Source organism: Macaca mulatta, chromosome 20 (assembly GCF_049350105.2).
Source record: "Macaca mulatta isolate MMU2019108-1 chromosome 20, T2T-MMU8v2.0, whole genome shotgun sequence".
Taxonomy (NCBI): domain Eukaryota; kingdom Metazoa; phylum Chordata; class Mammalia; order Primates; family Cercopithecidae; genus Macaca; species Macaca mulatta.
In genome coordinates, this window is record NC_133425.1 from 23,381,689 (window position 1) to 23,402,759 (window position 21,071).

General features: G+C 44.6%; 1 protein-coding gene and 2 long non-coding RNA genes across 21 annotated transcripts in view; 2 read left to right on the forward strand and 1 right to left on the reverse strand.

The window, feature by feature from the left end:
- Positions 1-591: 591 nt before the first annotated feature.
- The window catches only part of PRKCB (protein kinase C beta), a 382,335-nt gene continuing 361,855 nt past the window's right edge, over positions 592-21,071 (forward strand). For 9 of the 19 annotated variants that reach the window (XR_013410839.1, XR_013410842.1, XR_013410840.1 and 6 more), the window contains exons 1-2: positions 592-957; positions 1,970-2,001. Coding sequence is in view for 4 of the 19 variants with exons in the window: in XM_028840437.2 (XP_028696270.1) it covers positions 785-957; positions 1,970-2,001 (205 nt within the window). In the remaining 15 variants the exon portion in view is untranslated. 19 annotated transcript variants of the gene reach the window in all.
- LOC144338128 (uncharacterized) overlaps positions 5,052-21,071 on the reverse strand; it is a 177,841-nt gene continuing 161,821 nt past the window's right edge. The window contains exon 2 of the long non-coding RNA XR_013411969.1: positions 5,052-5,722. This is a non-coding gene — a long non-coding RNA (uncharacterized LOC144338128). The remainder of the gene's footprint in view (positions 5,723-21,071) is intronic.
- Positions 6,326-12,159, forward strand: LOC144338123 (uncharacterized). The gene is made up of 2 exons (XR_013411964.1): positions 6,326-6,375; positions 11,295-12,159. It is a non-coding gene; the product is annotated as an uncharacterized LOC144338123 (long non-coding RNA).

A 21,071-nucleotide genomic window follows, 5' to 3' on the forward strand; every position in this document is an offset into this window, starting at 1 on the left:
CAAACGTGCAGGCGGCAAGCAAAGCCAAGAATCTTCTTTGTGGTGGAGTTAGAGATATATAAAATAAAGATCGCTCCTCCCCTACCTCTGCGGAACGTGTATGTGTATGTGTGTGTAAGTGTGTGCGGCCACAAGCCTTTCCGAATGAGTGACAGCGGGAGCCCATCCCTCCAGGAGACGCGTGCAGAATGACCAATGGGATGGATGGGGGTGGATGGGTACCAGTCTCCGCAGAGGCCAGGGTGGAATTCGCTGCGCCCCACCCCTTCCACCCGCTCCCCTTCGCCCCGTAGGTCCTTCCACTCTCGCTCCTCCCCGGGGCACATCTCTTGAACGCAGCCCCGGGGGCCGAGCACGGGGTGGGGTGAGGGGCGAGGCTTGGGTCCGGCGACCCCGGGCTGCGGTCCCATCGCTGCAGAGCTGCGGCTGTGGACGCTTCGCCGCGAGGCCCACCGCCGCCGGGGCGCGGATATGTAAAGCAGCTGGCGGCGCTGGGCGGGGCCTGGACGCGATGCAAATGAGGAGGGCGGGACTTGCCCGGGGCTCCGCCTCCCTCCCCCGCAGCTGGGGCCAGCGGTGCCAAGCGCAGCTGGACGAGCGGCAGCAGCTGGGCGAGTGACAGCCCCGGCTCCGCGCGCCTCGGCCGCCAGAGCCGGCGCAGGGGAAGCGCCCGCGGCCCCGGGTGCAGCAGCGGCCGCCGCCTCCAGCTCCTCCCCGGCCCGCAGCCCGCGGTCCCGGGGCCCCGGGGCCGGCACCTCTCAGGCTCCGGCTCCCCGCGCGCAAGATGGCTGACCCGGCTGCGGGGCCGCCGCCGAGCGAGGGCGAGGAGAGCACCGTGCGCTTCGCCCGCAAAGGCGCCCTCCGGCAGAAGAACGTGCACGAGGTCAAGAACCACAAATTTACCGCCCGCTTCTTCAAGCAGCCCACCTTCTGCAGCCACTGCACCGACTTCATCTGGTGAGCGCGCGCGCGCAGGGCACCTTTCCGGGCCCCCGAGGGCAGCGCCGCGCCGGGGACCCCGTCTCCGCGCCCTCTGCGCCCTCCGCACCCCGGGACCCCGCGTCCCCTGACTCCCCGCTCCGGACCCTGCTGCCTGGGACTCCCGAATGGACAGTCCTGCGGTTGCCCTGTCCCCACCCCGGTCCCAGACGGTCCTCCGCGGGGCGCCTCCTGCCCTCTCCTGCTCCCAGGCGCCTCTAGAGCGCCCAGGGGCAGCGTCGCGGGCGCCTTTGCTCCACCTGGCTAGGAGCAAGCGGGGTCTGTGCCTGCCCTGGAGGGCAGCGCCTCGGGTGCTCTCTGACCCGGGGTTCCCTATCTCTCCGCCTGCTTCCGGGCGCGAGGAGCCCTCGCCCCCCACCCCTTGTTTCCGGAGGGCAGCGCCCTGGGTGTCCTTCTCTATCTCCCTGCGGGCATGGGACATCCTTTCTCCCTCCTCTTTGCCTCCGAGCAGCGCCCTGTGTTATCTCCCATTGCCCCTTCCCGAGGGCCTGGGTTCCCCTTTCCACTCCTCGGTCATATCACTGCGGTCCCCTTTCTTCCCCGGTCCCTTCAGTAGTGGGGCATCCTTTCCTCCTTCCCAGTCCCCCTCCCAGGGGACACCACCGCCGCGGGGTCACTCTCGCCCTCCCTCAGAATGCGTCTTTATCTCTTCTCTTTTCCGGAGGGTGCTGGGGCATCTGTGGGCAGATCTACTGCCTGCCTTCAGCCCCTACCCCGGGAAACGCTCCCCACTATCCCGCCACCTGGTGGTCGCAGCCTTCTCTCTTCTGCAGGAGTGAAGGGAGATGGGGGTTACAGCCGAGCTCCCACCTACCCCCACAAAGGCGGAAGACTCTTGGGCACCCGCCTGTGGCTGGGAGTTTGCACCTGGGGTGCAGAGGCAGGGAGGAAGGGGGGTGACTCTGTGGGGAACTAGCTGGAGGCTGGGCTCCCCCGGGCTGCCTGACATACACCTCTTTCTGCTTTGCAGGGGCTTCGGGAAGCAGGGATTCCAGTGCCAAGGTAGGCTCTGGGGCTTTGGGGATGCTATTTGTGGGAAGAGAGGGCGAAGAAGACTTTATAGAAGTTATTGAGTTAGGCAGAGAGTGAAAGAATTACTTTGGTCAGAGTGACCTCCCAGGCTAGGAATTCTTCACCACAACAGGGTCCTTTTAAGGGGTGTGTGTGTGACTGGGGCCGATGGCGCTGGGAGGCTTACATGCCAAGGAAGTGCACCTACCCTTCCTGCTTTCCCTGCTCTGGAAGAGTCAAAGCAGCCTCCTGAAGCAATCCTGGCATGGTCAGTTCTGCTGGGGGAGAAAGCGTCTTCCCGGGACGTTTCTGGGAGAACCTGTCCCTCTTAGTTCCTCCCCCTTTCTCTGCCCATGTCCCTTCCTTATCTCACCCAGGGAGGTTCTGCCTCGCCCTGCCTTGCAGAGGTCTCCGCAGGTGGCTGCTGCTCCTCTGCAGATGGTACATCCCCTAGAAAGACGACTGTATTTGTCTCCTGGGCCTCCTCTCTCTCTGAAAGAAGTAGTTCCAGAGGAGGTGTTTCTCAGATCCTGGTTTAAATCACCCTATCTTCTGGGTAGAAACAGAAAGGTCTCCAGGGCACTGGTTACCTGAGTTCTTGCATCTGGCTTGAGATCCTGGACCCTAACCAGGGGTATCAAACCTGCTGGTGGTGACTTGATCACGTGTAAGGTGCACCCCTCCCCCGTCTTTGGGGCTCCTGTCTGAAAGACAGATTACAAATTGGCTCTCCAGGACCAAAAGTCACGCGCAGTTCTGTGTAGCCCTTAGGGTGTCTTATTTGTGAATTTGATGTGAACATTTTAGAACCGGGAGATTTCACATGCACATCCTAATTTCCAACTTTAATTTTGCTGAGAAATCGTCTGACTTTCGCGTGAAAACAATCGTTTGGAGCTGAGAGCCGTTGTCGTAGATGGGGAACAGCTTTACCATTTTGTCTCAGTTGATCGCAGTTGGGACCACTTCATCCATTTCTGGCCCCTGTAGGCATTTAAATTTGCAACCTCTCATCTGGAAAGTTTGTGTGTGTATGTTTTTTTTTTTTTTTTTTTTTTTTTTTTTTTTTTTTAATTTTCTCTTAGGCTTGGCGAGATTGAGTTTGGTAAGAAACAGTGCATTTCTGGGTTCTGGGGTATTGTATCTTTAGGGGCAAATTGACCACCACCCTGGGGAGCTGGGTTTAAATCAAAAGAAAGTATTTGAGTGTGGAAGAGTCTGACATGTGATTTAGCACTGACTGACAGTTTTGTGGCTGCACCTCCACCCTCCAGGGAAAAGTAAAGTGATCCCTAGTGAATGTAGGTGGCATCATCAGTGGTGCAGAATGTTTGCTTGCTGGCAGCGTGGCACTGTGCTCCTCTGAGACTTGTGCATACTCTTCTGAGATCGAGGCCCCAGTGGGCTCAGTGAGCCCTGCCAACCTACGCAGCCTCTCTTGCCAAGATTTGGATCCACTGCCCCACACCAGAGGACTCCTCAAGTCTTTTTAAGTGGCAACAACTTAGGCCCTGGTGCAAACAAGTTTGGACTGTTTTCTAGAACTTTGACCCCTCAAACAAAACACCAATAGTGTCTTGGTGCTGGAATATGTAATTTCTTCTTTGAGGTTGCCTTTCACTTCCATGAATCAGTTTCAGTCTTTGTCTCTTGCTGAGGCTGGGGGCGATTTTTAAACATTTTTACCACAGCTCTTCTATGCCACCTGCTGTGTTGTTATTGATGGATGGGAAAGTCACTTTGGAATGTGCAAGGCATGACACATCTGAAATAGGAGATCCTCTAACTCAAAGTCTGGAAGATAACAGGACTTTTTTGATGTTATGAGAAAAAGGCAGAATTAAAGTTTGTCATGAAATATGGCCACTTTAGAGATAGGAGTGCCTTTTTTTTTTTTTTTTTTGACAGAGTCTCACTCTGTTGCCCAGGCTGAGTACAGTGGTATGATCAGAGCTCACTGCAGCCTCAAACTCATGGGCTCAAGCGATCCTACCGCATCAGCCTCCTGAGTAGCTGGGACTACAAGTACACACCACCATGCCTGTCTAATTTTAAAACAACTTTTGTAGAGAAGGGGTCTTGCGATGTTGCCTAGACTGGTCTTGAACTCCTGGCTTCAAGCAGTCCTCCCACCTCAGCCCCGCAGTGTTAGGATTATAGGTGTGAGCCGCTATGCCCCTCTGGAGTGTCTATTTTTTAAATTGCCTTTCTTTTTCTCCTCCCTGCCTCCTGACCAAGAGGCAGTGTAGAGAAGTGGGCCTGTGCACAGGCTACCAGGCAAGTCCCTGTCGGTCTGAATCCTGGCTTTGAGACTTCTCAGGCGTTATTACTTAGCTTCTCTGTATTTCAGCCTCCTTGTCTATAAAACGGAGCCAGTAACAGTACCATAGTGTGGCTGAGCAGCTCCAACTCATTGCAATATCCAAGATTCTTGGGCCAGAGCTTGGCACAGAGTATGCTCAGAAAATATCAGCTCTTATGATTGTCCCCAGACTACCCCAATGGTGGGGCAGCTGGTACAAGAGAAGACTGGCTCTGCAGGGTTGCTTTGCTATGGAACTGCCTGCCAGGTAAGAGTCAAAATTCAGCCATGAACTTCTGGTCACTCTGTGTAGCTGCTTTGACAGCATATTCCATTTGGGCAGGAGTAGGGAGGAGTGAGGGGAGGGGCAGATTGGCAGTCCCTGAAATTGAGATGTTTAGAATGGGAACATACAGGAAGGAGGGAAATTTATCCCTGGTACTCAGCATTGCCTGGGACTAATTCTGGAACCACTGAGGAGTTCCTTAGTATCTGATTGTTCTTGGTACCAAATATTTCCTCTGAAAGTGAATCCACTTACAATGGAATCAACAGTTTATACAAAACACATAAGGTTTTATGATCTCACTTAAGTCAGCAATCCAGAACCCAGGGCCTCAAGTTCCTTTCAGTTTTCTGCTCTGCCATCCCTGCGGAGTGACAATTATCTTCTGGTCCAAGAAGGATGCTAGACTGTGGAGTCCTCCCTCACACCCTTCTTTCAGCTAGCAGGAAGGAAGAAAGGGGTAAAGAAGGGCAAATAGCACATGCTCGGTGTCACTTGGGGAAGCTGCTCAAGATCCTTCGACTTATATCCTATTAGCTAGGGTTTAATCACATACCCACACCTTGCTGCGAGGGAGCATGTGGGAAATGTAGTGTTTATTTCAGGCAGCCACTATTTAGAGGATGTTTCCATTTCAAAAATATAAGCAGAGAGAGGATATCGTCTCTGCCACTCCGGTAGGAGGTATGTAGGATGATCTCAAGGCAAAGAAACCATTGAGAGTTACCTTCATGCTCTATATGGAAATTGGGTACACTGCTATGGGTTGGGAGAGGAAGGATGGAAAACTCATAAACCACAGGAAATTATGGATTTCTACGTGCTCAGGGGAGCTTAAGAATCGATTTTCTTGCTTTTGTATGATGATAGGACAAAACTTTAGGTTGACTGCCACATAATTTCTCCCTTTTTGTTTCCACTCTGTCTATTTCTTATAAAACCACTCTCTGGGAGGTAATTTAAGAATGTATTTGATGACAGGGAACTGGGGCTGAAGATCCCTATTGTAAAATTGCCTAAATTCTAGAGTAGAAGTGGAACTCCTTTGACAAGCAAGGCAGATTTCTCTCTATGGCATTATTTTTTCTTTTCCTTTTTTTTTTTTTCCAAGACGGAGTCTCGCTCTGTTGCCCAGGCTGGAGTGCAGTGGCACCATTTCAGCTCACGGTAACCTCCATCTCCCGGGGTTCAAGCGATTCTTCTGCCTCAGCCATCCAAATAACTGGGATTATGTGGGATTACGGGGGCCCACCACCACGCCTGGATAATTTTAATATTTTTACAAAATTATGTAGAGATGGGGTTTCACCATGTTGGCCAGGCTGGTCTAAAACTTCTGACCTCAGGTGATTCACTTGCCACGGACTCCCAAAGTGTTGGGATTACAGGCATGAGCCACAGTGCCGGCTGTCTCTATGGCATTCTTTACAGGAACTTAGGACCCGCATTTGAGCTTTAATTGTAATTAATTAATTCTACCCAAGCCATTGGGTAGAATGAGACTCTTATTCTCAGAAGACTTTATAGTTTGGTAGCGAGAAAAACCTTCTTCCTTTTTTTTTTTTTTTTTTTAAATTTTGTTCTCAGAGACAAGGTCTCACTGTGTGGCCCAGGCTGGAGGGCAGTGACATGATCATAGCTCACTGCAGCCTCAAACTCCTGAGCTCAAGCGATTCTCCTGCCTCAGTCTCCTGAGTAGCTGGGACTGCAGGTGTGTGTCACCACACCTTTTTTTTTTTTGAGACGGAGTCTATTCTGTCATCCAGACTGGGGTGCAGTGGCATGATCTAGCTCACTGCAACCTCCACTTCCCGGGTTCAAGTGATTCTTGTACCTCAGCTTCTTGAGTAGCTGGGACTACAGGCGTGTGCCACCATACCTGGCTAATTTTTATATTTTTAGTAGAGGTGGAGTTTTGCCATGTTGGTTAGGCTGGTCTCGAACTCCTGACCTCAGGTGATCTGCCCGCCTTAGCTTCCCAAAGTGCTAGGATTACAGGTGTGAGCCACTGAACCTGGCCAAATATATATTTTTTAATTTTAAATTTTTTTTGTAGAGATAGCGGGTCTTGCTTTGCTGCCTGTGCCTGGTCTCAAACTCCTGGCCTCAAGCCAGGAGTCCCATTCTGCTTTGGCCTCCCTAAGTGTTTTTTGTTTGTTTTTATAAAGGAAGTGAATTTGGTAGAAATAGGCAATGAAATATAGAGATTTGGAATTTATAGCAAGGAGTTGGAGTCCAGCGGAACTGGGTATATATCTGTGATGGGCCGCTTACTCCATCTGTGACCTTGGGCAAGTCATTCCCCAGTAGCAACCTTGGTCTCCTCATCTGTAAAATGGGGATAATAGTACCTAACTCGTAGGGTTATGGTGAAGAATAATGAGGTGGTGCATGAGAAATAGCCACAGCAAGTATCAATGACTCTAAGTGAGACCATCAGTGTTACTTGATTCGCAGTAGGAAACTGTGTCAAAGTGGGACAGAGTTCATTCTGGAACTTGTTAAATGACTAGGTCTCTTTCATGTACTTAGATAGTTTCTCTTCTTGGGCGTATTTCTTCCTGGGTATTGGGTAACACCAATGAGTGCTCAGTTCAGTGTCTGGGCCCAGAAACCCAGGCCTGGGTAGCATTGTCTTTCCTTCTGAGAAAGATCTGAACCTGCCATGGACTCTCTAGAAAAACCCCAGTGCACAAATTTTCTATGAAAAGCTAGAATTGATGATTATAATGAGTAAGTTGGCTCTTCTTTTTCTCATGTAGATTAGAAAACATGTTTTTAAATCTTCTAATTGAAATTATTCTTAAAAAACCCCAAAGCCTGACATGACTCCGACCACAGTTGTTTTCATCAATATCAATTCTATCAAATCAAATATGTTTATTTTAGTGTGTAGTTAGCACATGTAGATTAGAAGAGTTTGCACTTTTTTATACCGCAAAAAATGAAAGGTTAATTTTATTTTCTATGAAAAGCTAGAATTGATGATAATGAGTAAGTCAGCTCTTCTTTTTCCCATGTAGATTAGAAAACAGGTTTTTAAATCTTGTAGGTATAATTATTCTTAAAAAACCCCAAGTCATGACATGGCTCCAGCCATTGTTGTTTTTTTCAATATTTACCCTATCAAACAGAAGTTTATTTTAGTGGGTAATTAACATATGTAGATTAGCATAGCATACGTGTATTTATATAACAAAAAATGAATCAAAGGTTAATTTTATTTTGGGCAGTGTTCCCTAGAAATGTATAATATGACCTCATGCACTTCAGGTTGAATTTTCTTAGTAAAATCATAAAGAGGGCCATTTTTTCAAAAAATCACCAAGTCAGGCTGCAAGTTTAGAGGTTGCTTCTATTGTTTCACTTCTCTTTCTTCCCAGAAGCAGACCCCAGAGACCTGTGAGCCAAACTCCACTCACCTTTTAGCTTATTCTAAATGTGTCCTGCGGGCTTCTATGTGAATAAAAGGCAGAGGCTTTTTGACTTTGTGTTTGATGATCTGGCTTTTTTCTTTTTTTTTTTCCACCTGAAGAGGGATTTCAGGCTCAATGTCCCAATCGAAATAAGAATCTTTGAGTGGGTTAACGCTGAGTCTTAAAAAGGAGGGCTGATTTGTTGGATAGGCAACAGCAAATTCATTTTTCACTGTGGAGCACTCAGGAGGAGCCTGAAGCTTTGTCACTGGGCAACAGAACGTCTTTCTAAGTAGATATGGAAAATATGACCTTTGAAAATCTAGATGATATGATATACAGATTCTTAGGAAATAATTTTTAAAAAATATATTATTTCCGAGCACTAATGATACTCCAGATACTGCCCACAACTAGATGCGGCATGTTTATAGTGTATCTAGGCCAATAAGAAAGAAGATATAGAAGAAGGCAATTGGTCAAAAAATTAACTGAAGGTTTGAAAATAGTTTTACACGTGTCCTGTTGGAGTCCCTCTTTTCTCATCTCTGCTTATCCTTCTGTCTCTGTCTCTCTGTTTCCGCCTCTCTCTCTCTCTCTCTCTCTCACACACACACACACACACACACACACACACACACATATATGTAAGTAGATGAATATGTTGGCCGGGCGCGGTGGCTCAAGCCTATAATCCCAGCACGTTGGGAGGCCGAGGCGGGTGGATCACGAGGTCAGGAGATCGAGACTATCCTGGCTAACATGGTGAAACCCCGTCTCTACTAAAAATACAAAAAACTAGCCGGGCGTGGTGGCGGGCGCCTGTAGTCTCAGCTACTTGGGAGGCTGAGGCGGCAGAATGGCGTGAACCCGGGAGGCGGAGCTTGCAGTGAGCCGAGATCCGGCACTGCACTCCAGCCTGGGAGACACAGCGAGACTCCGTCTCAAAAAAAAAAAAAAAAAAAAAAAAAAAGAATATGTCATAATTTTCACAATATGCATCTTCTTTTGCTACTTTTCAGATACAGGTCATTAAATTACTAAGTATAATTTAAGAGCTATGGTCTGGTCTTTTAACTATGCAGTTCAATTAATTCTTGGGTAGATAGGGGGATCTGCTGAAAAGTTTGTCTCTGATTGATGCCTTCAAAGGTAAGTCCTTTATATTCTGGCATTTGCTCTAATAACATGAATTCTTTGACTTCATTCATCCAATCTCCTCAGTGAAATTGTGTGAAATTCCATAGATAGAATGTTAGCCTTTTTACAGAGAATACAACATCCTCAGTGTTTACATATGGCATTTGGAGGTGTGATGGCTGCTTGAAAATCCAGTAGGAAATTCGTCTGTTCACCACATACATTCATTTATTCATCCATCCATCCCTCCATTTGTCCATCCATCTCTCTTTTCATCATCTATCTGTTTTTCCATTTATCTATTTGTCCATCCATGCATCCATCCATTCACCCATCTTTCCATTCTCCTTCTAAAAGTTCTCTCTCTCTCTCTTTCTTTCTTTCTTTCTTTTTTTTTCTTTGCTTTAGACGGAATCTCACTCTTTCACCCAGGCTGGAATGCAGTAGTGCGATGTTGGTTCACTGTAACCTTCGCCTTCCAGGTTCACTGAGTGATTCTCCTGCTCAGTCTCCCAAGTAGCTGTGGTTACAGGCTCGTGCCACCACACCCAGCTAACTTTTGCATTTTTAGTAGAGACAGGGTTTCACCATGCTGGCCAGGCTGGTCTCTATGACCTCAAGTGATCTGCCCACCTCAGCCTCCCGAAGTGCTGGGATTACAGGAGAGAGCCACCATGCCTGGCCTCACTGGTTAAGTTCTATGTGTCAAGTTCTATGTGTCAGGAGCTATTTTAGGTGACAAAATATGATGATGAATGAGATTGAGAAGATTTCTGTTGTAATGGAGCTTATGATGTAGTCGGGGGAGACAAGACATTCTACAGATCGTTGCACCCATATTTAATCTCATTTTTATTAGGTACTTTGAAGAAAATGCACTGGGTACTAGGAGAATATATAATGGGAAGCTAACTTATGTAATGGCTGGGGATACAGTCAGTGGTCTGGGAATTTTAAAAAAAAGCCCAACTTCTCATTCTTATTTTCTGAGGCAACTGGAGAAAGTCTGAGTTGTCAAGGAACTACAGCTAAAAATCTGTATTGTAAAACTGCCTATATCCTGGATAATATATGCAACAGGGCTGAAGGCAGTGGCTCATGCCTGTAATCCCAGCACTCCAGAAGGCCAAGGCAAGAGGATTGCTTGAGGCCAGGAGTTCGAGACCAGTCTGGGCAATATAACGAGACCCTATCTCAATTAAAAACAAAACAAAATAAAATACGTGCAGGAGACTTATCTTTGTGACATTCTATGGAGAAAGCCTAAATATTTATTTGTATCATGGCTGCAAGTAGGATGAGTAAGTATTTGGTAGAACTAGCCTGTTACCTTGAGATGGCTTCTTTCCCAGTTTGACAGAGAACTTCATCTCCTCTTAGTTAATGACTCAGATAATGAGCTGACTTCCTTTTTGTTTAGGGTTTGCAGTTTGAGGTGGCTGTTCTAAAGAAGAAAAATCAGACAATTTCAGAGGTGGAGGAGCAAGTCTGGGCCAATAAATAGAAAATAAATAAAAAGAGAGAGCACAGCATTTCAGTGAGAGGCTTTTTGAGCTGAAAGTCAGTTTTCAGGGGGCACAAGATTACTCACATTACCTCCCAAATACCTTCCTCACCCTGTGTCCATCTCTGATATATTACAACTCTTCATTCCTTTGACTTGGACAGTATTTTCTCTTGTTCAGAAGATACTTTGTAAGTAGTTTAACAATAAACAGTGTTGACTCACTTACAGAGAAAGGACTTTTGTCAAATCTGTCTTTCTGATTTCATTAAGGAGAAAGTCTCAGTTGGTATTAATATGTCTTTAACACCCCTCTAACACAAATCTGGGCACTTAGTAGATATCTGTTGAATATTCTTTTTTTTTGCATTATAAATGAACTACAGGGAATTATGAGAATATAAAAATATGGGCCAGGTGTGGTGGCTCATGCCTGTAAACCCAGCACTTTGGGAGACTGAGGTGGGTGGATCACCTGAGATCAGGAATTCAAGACCAGCCTGGCCAACATGGTGAAACCTCTTCACTACTAAAAATACAAAAACTAGCTGGGCGTGGTGGCGTGCGCCTGTAGTCCCAGCTACTTGGGAGGCTGAGGCAGAAGAATCGCTTGAACCCAGGAGGCAGAGGTTGCAGTGAGCCAAGATTGCACCACTGCACTCCAGCCCAGCGACAGAGACTGTGTCTTAAAAAAAAAAAAAAAAAAAAATCAGTTTCTACCTGTGAACCAACTTTTTTTTTTGGGTCAGCAGTGTTACACTTTTACCTAATGTTGAGCCTGGTTCTGTTCTACCCTGGGCTTGATTCTGTACTGGCTGTTCCTCCTTGTGAATAGAGAAGGGAAGTTCAGTGTCTTTCCTGGAAATTTTTGGTGTTTTAAGGATGCTTAGTGTTCTAGAGGGTTGAGAGGAACAGCAAGGACAGGATCTGGTAGAGACGGCAGCTTTTATTCAGAAGTGCTAAGCTGTTAATCATTACCATGGTTGTTATTACCTTTTAATTGACATTTGTCCTGCTTGTTTGTGGTCTCCTGGGCATCTCCTTCCCCCTCAGCCCACAGGCAGAAAGTTGCCCTACAGAGTCAGGAGGAGAACTCAAGCCCAGACCAGAGAGCTCTGATCCACTTTTATTGGGTCTTGGAACTGGCTAAGTAGATGGAAATTAACTGGTTCAAGATATGCAACATCATTAGTTCAACCATAACTATGTTCCTGGGGTGAATTCTAGCTTTCTTTTTCTTTCATCTTGCTACTTCCCAGAGACCAGACTTTGGGCCTCTAGGGAGGGAGTATCAAATTGGACTTGAGAGTTCAAGCTCAAATCTGACCTAATTTTAAATCCTGGTTCTGCTTCTCCATGTCTTCATGACCTTTGGGTGGGCAAAATATGATCCTGCCTCTATCTATCTATCTATCTATCTATCTATCTATCTATCTATCTATCTATCTATCCACCCACCCATCCACCCACCCATCCAGCAATCCATCCATTCATTCATCCATCCATCCATCCATCCATCCATCCATCCGCCCATCCACCCAGCCATTCTTCCATCCATCCATCCATCCATCCATCCATCCATCCATCCATCCACCCACCCACCCATCCATCCAGCTATCCAACCGTTTTTCCATTCATCTAATATATATTTATTGGGGGCCTACCACATATCAGGTACTGTTCTAGGCATTGGAACTAGAACAGTGAATAAAACAGCATCACTGACTTCATGGAATTTACATTCTAGTAGAATAACAGTGATAAGTAAATAACATAGAACAGATATATTGTATAATGTCAGGTAGCCATATGGGCTTTGAAGAGAAATAAGACACTGTCCTCACCCTTAAAGATCTTCCTGGTCTTTTAAAAGGAGAACAGCACATGGCCAATTAGTTCTGAGACATAATGTAAAGTGCTACACCAAGGATGTAAAAACACTTTGGATGGCATCCCTACTCCTCCTCGGACCGGTGAAGATTCCACAGAGGAGGTGACATTTGGGAACAGTCTTACAGCAGGAGTGGGAGTTCCCAGATTGACAAGGGGATGAGGGCAGGGGAGGGTGTTTCAGGCACAGGACAGGACAACGCAGTTGAGATAGTGAGGAGAGAGAATAGGGCATATGCAGGGAACAGGAAGAAGAGGGTGTGAGGGAGGGAGGAGCAGGTGGGAGACGAACGTCACATCAGAGGGGTTGGCCCCTGTGAAGGCAGTGTAGTGACTAGGAAGTGGTTGTTGTCACTGTTTTAAAGTGGGATGTGTGGGGGTGAGTGAAATGGCCAAATGTTTGAAAAAGAGGAGCATGAGATGCCTTTGGCAACAATACTTGCCATGACTCAAATCCTGAAATTCCAGGCCTGCAGGGATGGAAGTCAGGCAGGAGAATCTGAAATGGCCATTTATAAGCAGTGGGGGTGCCTTACCGGAGCACCTTGGGGCTGTTGCTATTTTTCACACCCTAAAGAGACATTTGGAATTTCATGTCAGTCATATTGTTAATTGTTCTATTTTGAGGGTGGTTACTAGGTTATTTTTATGGTTCTATCAATAGGGATATCTCTCTTCACTGCATCCTTAGACGTGGAGGGCCGTAGAAATGAATTTTCCTCTGAAAGGCATCCTCCCACTCCTTCTCCCTCTCCACTGCTGTCACCCAGTGGGTACGTGTTTATTGAGTACATGCTGCACATGGTGGTGAAGAGTTGGTGTTTTGGAGAAAGAAAGACTTCGGTTTAAATCTTGACTTCTTGCCGTGGGACCTTAAGCAAGTTACTTAACCTCTTTGAGCTTCTGTTTTTTCATAGTTAAAAGGATATAATAATAAAACCTAGTTTATGTGAAGTGTTTCTTAGCACCCTACCTGACATATATACAGTAAGCACTTGATAAATGGTAGTTATTTCTGTTCTTCCTAGGACTGGGCACTGTCCTTGTCCTTACTGAGTTTATAATCCTGTTGGGGAGGCAAGATGAATGCTCTTGAATCAAGGAGACGATGCAAGAATGGATGTGCTTACATGTCATGGTCAATAGCATTAGCTGCACCTTACCGTGGATCTGAGAGAGAAATGCTTGACTGGGGCCAGAGAGGTGATTTGAGCGTGGGTGAGCACAGTGCTTTCTGAGAAACCCTTTCCTGGCTTGCGATGCTTTAATTTGTGGGAAACCTCAGAAAGTTGAATTGCAATCTGTGATCACCCCATCGGCTGACCTCATTTCAAAAATGTATTGGTAGCATTTCAACTTTAAATAGATTTGTGACCATTTCACTCTTCTAAATTTGGGTTCCTTTCACCCTTTGGGTGGGGTGTTTATATCCCTTTTCGGTTGAGGAAGCTGGCAAGTAGTGTGGGTGAAGGTGGAGGGTGAAGTCTGCAGGACGGTCGCTTGTCTTGTTGGGATAGTCAGGGCAGTGATTTTTATGGGGTGGCCCTATATTAAAGATCTTCTTTCCCTCCCTAAAGGTAGAGACCATTCTTTAGAATTTAGTCAGTGCTGCAAATGAAGATTTGATAATTATTTGGATTTGTGTGTGTGTGTGTGTGGATTTTTTTTGGTAGTTATCTGGATACATTTTGTGGCAAAATTTATGGCTGAGGGTATTGATAATTCTTTCTGAGCCAAACAATGCACTTAGGGAAACAGGATTGACATATAGTATAGAGAAGGACTTCTTTTTATTTCAATTGGATATTCATCTTTTGTTGGCTAGCTTTTTTAAAAAAAAAACTATTAATATTATTTTTGATTGACAAATCATAATTCATGTGCAGTGTAATGTTTTGATACATGTATACAATGTGGCATGGTTAATTCAAGCTAATTAACATAACCATCAGTTTGTTTACTTATTTTTTATGGTGAGACACTTGAAATTTACTTAGTTATTTGAAATATATGATACATTTATTATTGACTGTGTTACCCTACTGTGCAATAGATCTCCAAACCTGTTCCCCTTGTCTACCTGAAACTTTGTATCCTTTGATCAACAACTCCCTCCCTCCACCCCAGATTCTGGTAACCATCCCTCTTCTACTCTCTACTTCTATGACTACAACTTTATTAGATTCCACGTATAAGTGAGATCATGCTGTATTTGTCTGTTTCTGGCGTATTTTACTTTGTATAATGTTCTCCAGATTCATGTATATTGTCACAAATGATAGAATTTTTAAGTCTGGGTAGGATTCCATTGTGTGTATATACTATGTTTTCTTTATTCATTCATTCTCTGTTGAACACTTAGGTTGATACCGTATCTTTGCTATTGTAAATAGTACTGCAACAAACATGGGAATGCACATATTCTTTGACGTATTGATTTCAGTTCCTTTAAGTATATACCCAGAAGTGGGGTTACTGGATTGTATTGTAGTTTTTAAATTTTTTTTTTTGAGACTGAGTTTTGCTCTTGTTGCGCAGGCTGGAGTGCCATGGTGCGATCTTGGCTGACTGCAACCTCCACCTCTCGAGTTCAAGAGATTCTCCTGCCTCGGCCTCCCAAGTAGCTGGGATTACAGGCATGCACCACCATGCCTGGCTAATTCTGTATTTTTGGTAGAGACGGGGTTTCACTGTATTGGTGAGGCTGGTCTCAAACTCCTGACCTCAGGTGATCCACCTGCCTTGGCCTCTCAAAGTGCTGGGATTACAGGTGTGAGCCACCATGCCCGGTGGTAGTTCACTTTTTAGATTTTTTTGAGAAACTTTTAGTACTGTTTTTCATAAGGCCATACTAACTTACATTCCCACCAATAATGTACTGGTCCCCTTTTCTCTACGTGTTCTCCAACATGTTATTTTTTTATCTTTTTGATAAAAGCCATTGTAACAGGTATGAGGTGATACCTCACTGTGGTTTTAATTTGCATTTCCCTAGTGCTTAGTGTGCTGAACATTTTTTCATGTACCTATTGGCCATTTGTGTGTCTTCTTTTGAGTAATATCTGTTCAGATCCCATTTTTAAATCAGGTTATTTGTTTTCTTGCTATTGAGTTGTTTGAGTTCTTTGTATATTTTGGGTATTAATCTCTTGTCAGATACAGCGTTTGCAAATATTTTTCCCGTTCTGTGGGCTGTCTCTTCACTTTATTAATTGTTTCCTTTGCTGTGAAGAAGCTTTCAGTTTGTGCCTTCCCATTTGTCTCCTTTTGCTTTTGCTTAATCATTGCCCAAACCAGTGTTGTGGAGTTTTTCCCCTATGTTTTTCTCTAGCAGTTTTATAGTTTCAGGTGTTAAGTCTTTAATCAATTTTGAGTTGATTGTGTATGTGGTTTGTAAGATAAGGGTCTAATTTCATTCTTCTACGTGTGGATATCCAGTTTTCCCAACACCATTTACTGAAGAGACTGTCCTTTCCCTCATTGTGTGTTTTTGGCACCTTTATCAAAAATCAGTTGGCTATAAATGTGCGGATTTATTTCTGGGCTTTCTATCCTGTTCCATTGGTTGATGCATCTGTTTTTATGCTAGTACTGTGCTGTTTTGGTTACAATTGCTTTATAATGTATTTTGAAATCAAGGAGTGTGATTCTTCCAGCTTTGTTCTTTTTGCTCAAGATTTGGCTATTTGGGGTCTTTTGTGGTCCTGTATGAACTTAGGGGTTGTTTTTACTATTTCTGTGAAAAATGACATTGGAATTTTGATAAGAATTGCATTGAATCTGTAGATTGCTTTGGATAGTATGGACATTTTCACAATATTAATTTGTCCAATCCATGAACACAGGATATCTTTTCATTTATTTGTGTTTTCCTCAGTTTCTTTCATCAGTGTTTTATAGTTTTCAGTGTACAGATCGTTTACCTCCTTGGTTACATTTACACCTAAGTAATTTCTTTTTGCTGCTATTGTAAATGAGTTTGTTTTCTTACTTTTCTGGTCTGGTAGTTTGTTATCAGGCATGCTAGTATAGAAAATTAGAATAATTAGGTATTCTAATATAGAAACACGACTGTTTGTATGTTGGTTTTGCATCCTGCAACTTTATTGAATTTGTTGATCAGTTCTGTTTTTTTTTTTTTTTTGTGGATTCTTTAGGGTTTTCTGTATATAAAATCACCTTGTCAAGAAATAGACACAGTTTCACTTCTTCCTTTCCTATTAGGATGCCTTTTCTTTCTTTCTTTTTCTTAATTACTCTGGCCAGGACTTCCAGTACTCTATTGAAAAGAAGGGGGGAGAGTGGGCATCCTGATCTTAGAGGAAAGGCTTTCAACTTTTCAGTGTTGAGAATGATGTTAGCTACGGGTTTGTCATAATAGAAGCCATAGAGTATTGTGTTGAATGCATTTCCTTTATACCTTATCTGCTGAGTACTTTTTTCATGAAAGAAGGTTAAATTTTTTCAAATGCTTTTTTCCCCTGCATCTATTGAGATGATCATGTGATTTTTATCCTTTATTTTTTTAACATGGGTATCACATTTATTGATTTCTATGTGTTGAACCATCCTTGCATCCCAGGGAGAAATCCCACTTGGTCTTGGTGAATAAAATTCTTTTAATTTGGTTTGCTAATATTTTGTTGAGGATTTTTTTCCATCTATGTTCATCAGGGATATTGGTTTATAATTTTCTTCTCTTGTCATGTTTTTGTTTGACTTTGGTATGATAGTCTTGGATAATGAGTTTGGAAATATTCCCTCAATTTTTTGGAAGAGTTTAAGAAGAATTGATTGACATCCAGATCAAGAAACAGAACATTTTGGTACCCCCAGAAGCATCTCACAATCCCTATCCACTGTATTCTTCAGGAGTAATCACTATCCTAACCTCTGTCACCTACGATTACTTTCATCTGTTCCTCAACTTATGCCCACTGTTCTGTTATGCAACTCCATTGACTTATGCCCACTTTTCTGTTAAAAAATTTAGAAAACACAGAGCTTTAAGTTACCGAGGCTGAGCCTGAGAAATGTTAGCTGGGACTTTTTTAGTTTTGCATAGAGGAAGTGAAATCCGTATGGGAGACAGGCACCTTCTGGAGTCACCCATTGGGGAATGGTGCCGTTTGCCTTCTTTGGGGGAACATCTGTTTCCCGTTTCAATGTTGCCCATCGGTTCCAGACTGTTCAACAAGGAAGCCAGGGCATTCTGACAGTTTTTCCACCCAATAATTTAGCTCTGTAAATACTAGGAAAACTTGAGCTCACAAACTATTTTTAGGGCTTAAATTTCAAAAATTCTGTATTAGTAAGAATCTATTAAAGCTGCTGTAACAGACAAACCTTGAAGTCTCAGTGGCTTGACAGAAGGGGGTTTATTTCTCACTCATGTCACTAACCAGTGCAGGTGGCCCTGGTCAGGACATCTTCCACAGAATCACACAGGACCCCAGGGTCCTCCCCATTGGGTCAGTGGAGGGGGAAAGGGAAATCGAGAAAGCACACTCATTTCACAACCACTTCAGCTGGGGAAGGAAGTCACATCACTTCTGCTCACATTCTATTTGCCAGAACCCAGGCAAAGAAGCAACCAACTGAAAGGAATGCTGGGACATGTCAACTAGCTCTCTGTCCAGGAGGAAAAGAAAACAGGTTTTGATGAACTCAGTACATCTTGCTCCAGTTTCCAAAGCCATATCCCCTTTGTCTTTCTTTGTGGTGATGTATCTAGTTTTATCTCTCACTTGACTGGTAAGATGCGAAACTCTAGACATCTTTATCTTATCGAACATAGGGAAAGAGTGAGGTCTATTCGTGTTCCTAAAAGTGAAATAAAGAAGCACTCTTCTTGTTTTTAGTTATTAGAACAATCTGGTTCTTGTCAGACTTTCCAGTTTTTCAGTCAGAGTTCTCGCCTCTCAGTTGCCTGTTGTATTAGTCCATTCTCATGCTGCTAATAAAGGCATACCTGAGACTGGGTAATTTATAAAAGAAAGAGGGTTAATTGACTCACAGTTCAGTATGGCTGGGGAGGCCTCACAATCATGGCAGAAGGCGAAGGAAGATCAAGGTACTTCTTACACGGCGGCAGGCAAGAGAGCATGCTCAGGGGAGCTGCCCTTTATAAAACCATCAGATCTCATGAGACGTATTCACTATCATTAGAACAGCACCAGAAAACCCACCCCCATGATTCCGTTACCTCCTGCCAGGTCCTTCTCATGACACATGGGGATTATGAGAGCTACAATTCAAGATGAGATTTGGGTGGGGACACAGCCAAGCCATATCACCTGTGGACATCCCAAGCAGATCTCTCTGAGGCCGGGTTAGTTCTCTTCTAAGATGACTTATCATATAGAAGAATCCTTTGTTGTTTCTACTTCAAGGTATTTGACTGGACACCCAACAAATCAGTTATTTATTGCCAGATAGCACATAACCTCAAGGCTTAATGGCTTCAAGTAACCTTTCTTTTATTTAGTTTTAGTTTCTATGGGTCAGTAATTTGGGCTGGGCTCAGCTAGGTGGTCTTGTCTGGTCTGGGCAGGGATTGACTGTTCTTGGCTGGGCTCATTTACCTGCCTGGGGCCTCAGCAGGGATGTCTAGGACAACGGGGCCTCTCTTCAGGTCTTTCATCTTCCAGTGAGCTATCCTGAGCATGGTCATGTGCTGATGGGTGCGTTCTCTAGGCATGAGCAAGGGCTGCAGAGCTTCTTGAAGTCAAGGCTCAGGACATGCATAATATCACTTCTGCCATATTCCCTAGTGAAAGCAAATCACAAGCCCACCCTAGAAATAAAGGAGGAAATAGAGAAGAGAATAGATGCTTCCTCTTGATGGGAGAAGCTGCAAATAATTTGTGATATTTTTGGAACCCACCACACTAATTTCAGTGTCATCCTCGCCATTGCTTGGCTGTCTAAAAACATACTCCAGTCTAGTGTGCATTTCCGAAAATTAACTTGATCAAAGGCAGGCCCCAGATGAGTGCTCAACATTTACAACTGATAATAATACTACCTACCTCCTAGGGAAATGGTAGGGCCAGATGAGATGCTGTATTCAAAGGATACAGCCCAGGGCTTAGTGCACACGCAACACTGAATACTACCACCATTGCTACTGAATACTGCCACCAAATACTACCGTTACTACCACTTGGCACTGCCTAAAAGCTTGAGACTCAGAGAAAGGAACACAAAACCCCTGCACTTGAGGAGGGAGAGATCAAAGAGAGACAGAGAGAGAGACAGACAGGTGTGCAAGTGAGTTCTTGCAACACAGTGTGGTCAGTGTGATTACAGAGCTGTGATGGAGTGCGGATGAGGTCCGATGACTTACTGGTCAAGAACGTGGGTTCAGGCCTCAGTTCCTCCCCAATCACTTATGGGGTCTTAGGCATCTTTCTCTTTAATCTTCAGTTTCTTTGTCTGTGAAATGAAGATAATGGCATGAAGCCTACCTCCCAGAGTCCTATGTGGATTAAATGAGACAGGCAAACAACAACAACAACAACAACAAAACCCACAAACAAACAAACAAAACCAAAAATCACGTGATTGCTCATTAAATGTTAGTTATAGAAAAAAATATAAGTTCTTAAATACGCCCTTGTAAAAATGTCCCAAAGACCTCATCATCACTTGGTTCTTCTGCAACTCTGGCTAGCGTCATTGATAAATTGTCTTAAAAGATGAAGATTTGCATGCAGGTGGTTTATTGGGGATGTAGCTCAGGGGAACAACATCTATAAGGGATAGAGGGAAGCAGGGAAGAGGTAGTTGAACTGTGGTGCAATAGTTGTAATAGAGGCCAAAGCCAATCCCATGACTGGAGCTGGGATGGCCCTTCAGAACTGGGACAAGCCAATGCATTAAGTGGACATTGGTTGTGGGCTGCTCTTTGGGAGGTAACATTACCTTGGGCAAAGCAGCTCTGTTCTTCGGGGGAGGATTCCCAGGGAGGACACAGCTGTGAGCCATTGGTTTTCCCAGCAGCTGGGGGAATGAGTGCCTTATCCCTATAGATGGTTTTGTGTGGGTGCATTTGGGGGATGCTCTCTGGGGTTCACCACGTGCTTCTACATCTTTCTTAGAGGTTCATTTCAAACTATATCTTGGTTCATTCACAGTACTGATGTAGTTACTATCCAGATTCATAGACTGTACTTACTGGCACTGTGGACAGAGAGTCCTAATCCGACTAAGCCTAGGGAATGACATGGGAATGGCTTGTTCCAGGTCATCCAGCTACCAGAGAGGAGAGCTGGGATTCATATCCAAGCAATGAGACTTCATAACTCACCTTACTTCCCTTATGCTACACACACCTGAGTCACAGGAGATTCCAACTTATATTTCAAGCCCAGACTGCATGACTTCAATGTCCTGTTGCCCTTAACCCTTATATCAGATCGCAGCCCAACTCTGGAAAGTTTTCTTGAATTCTTCTGTATATGTTTCTTAAACTGTGGGTCATCACTCATTAGAGGTCATGAAATCAATATAATAGGTCAA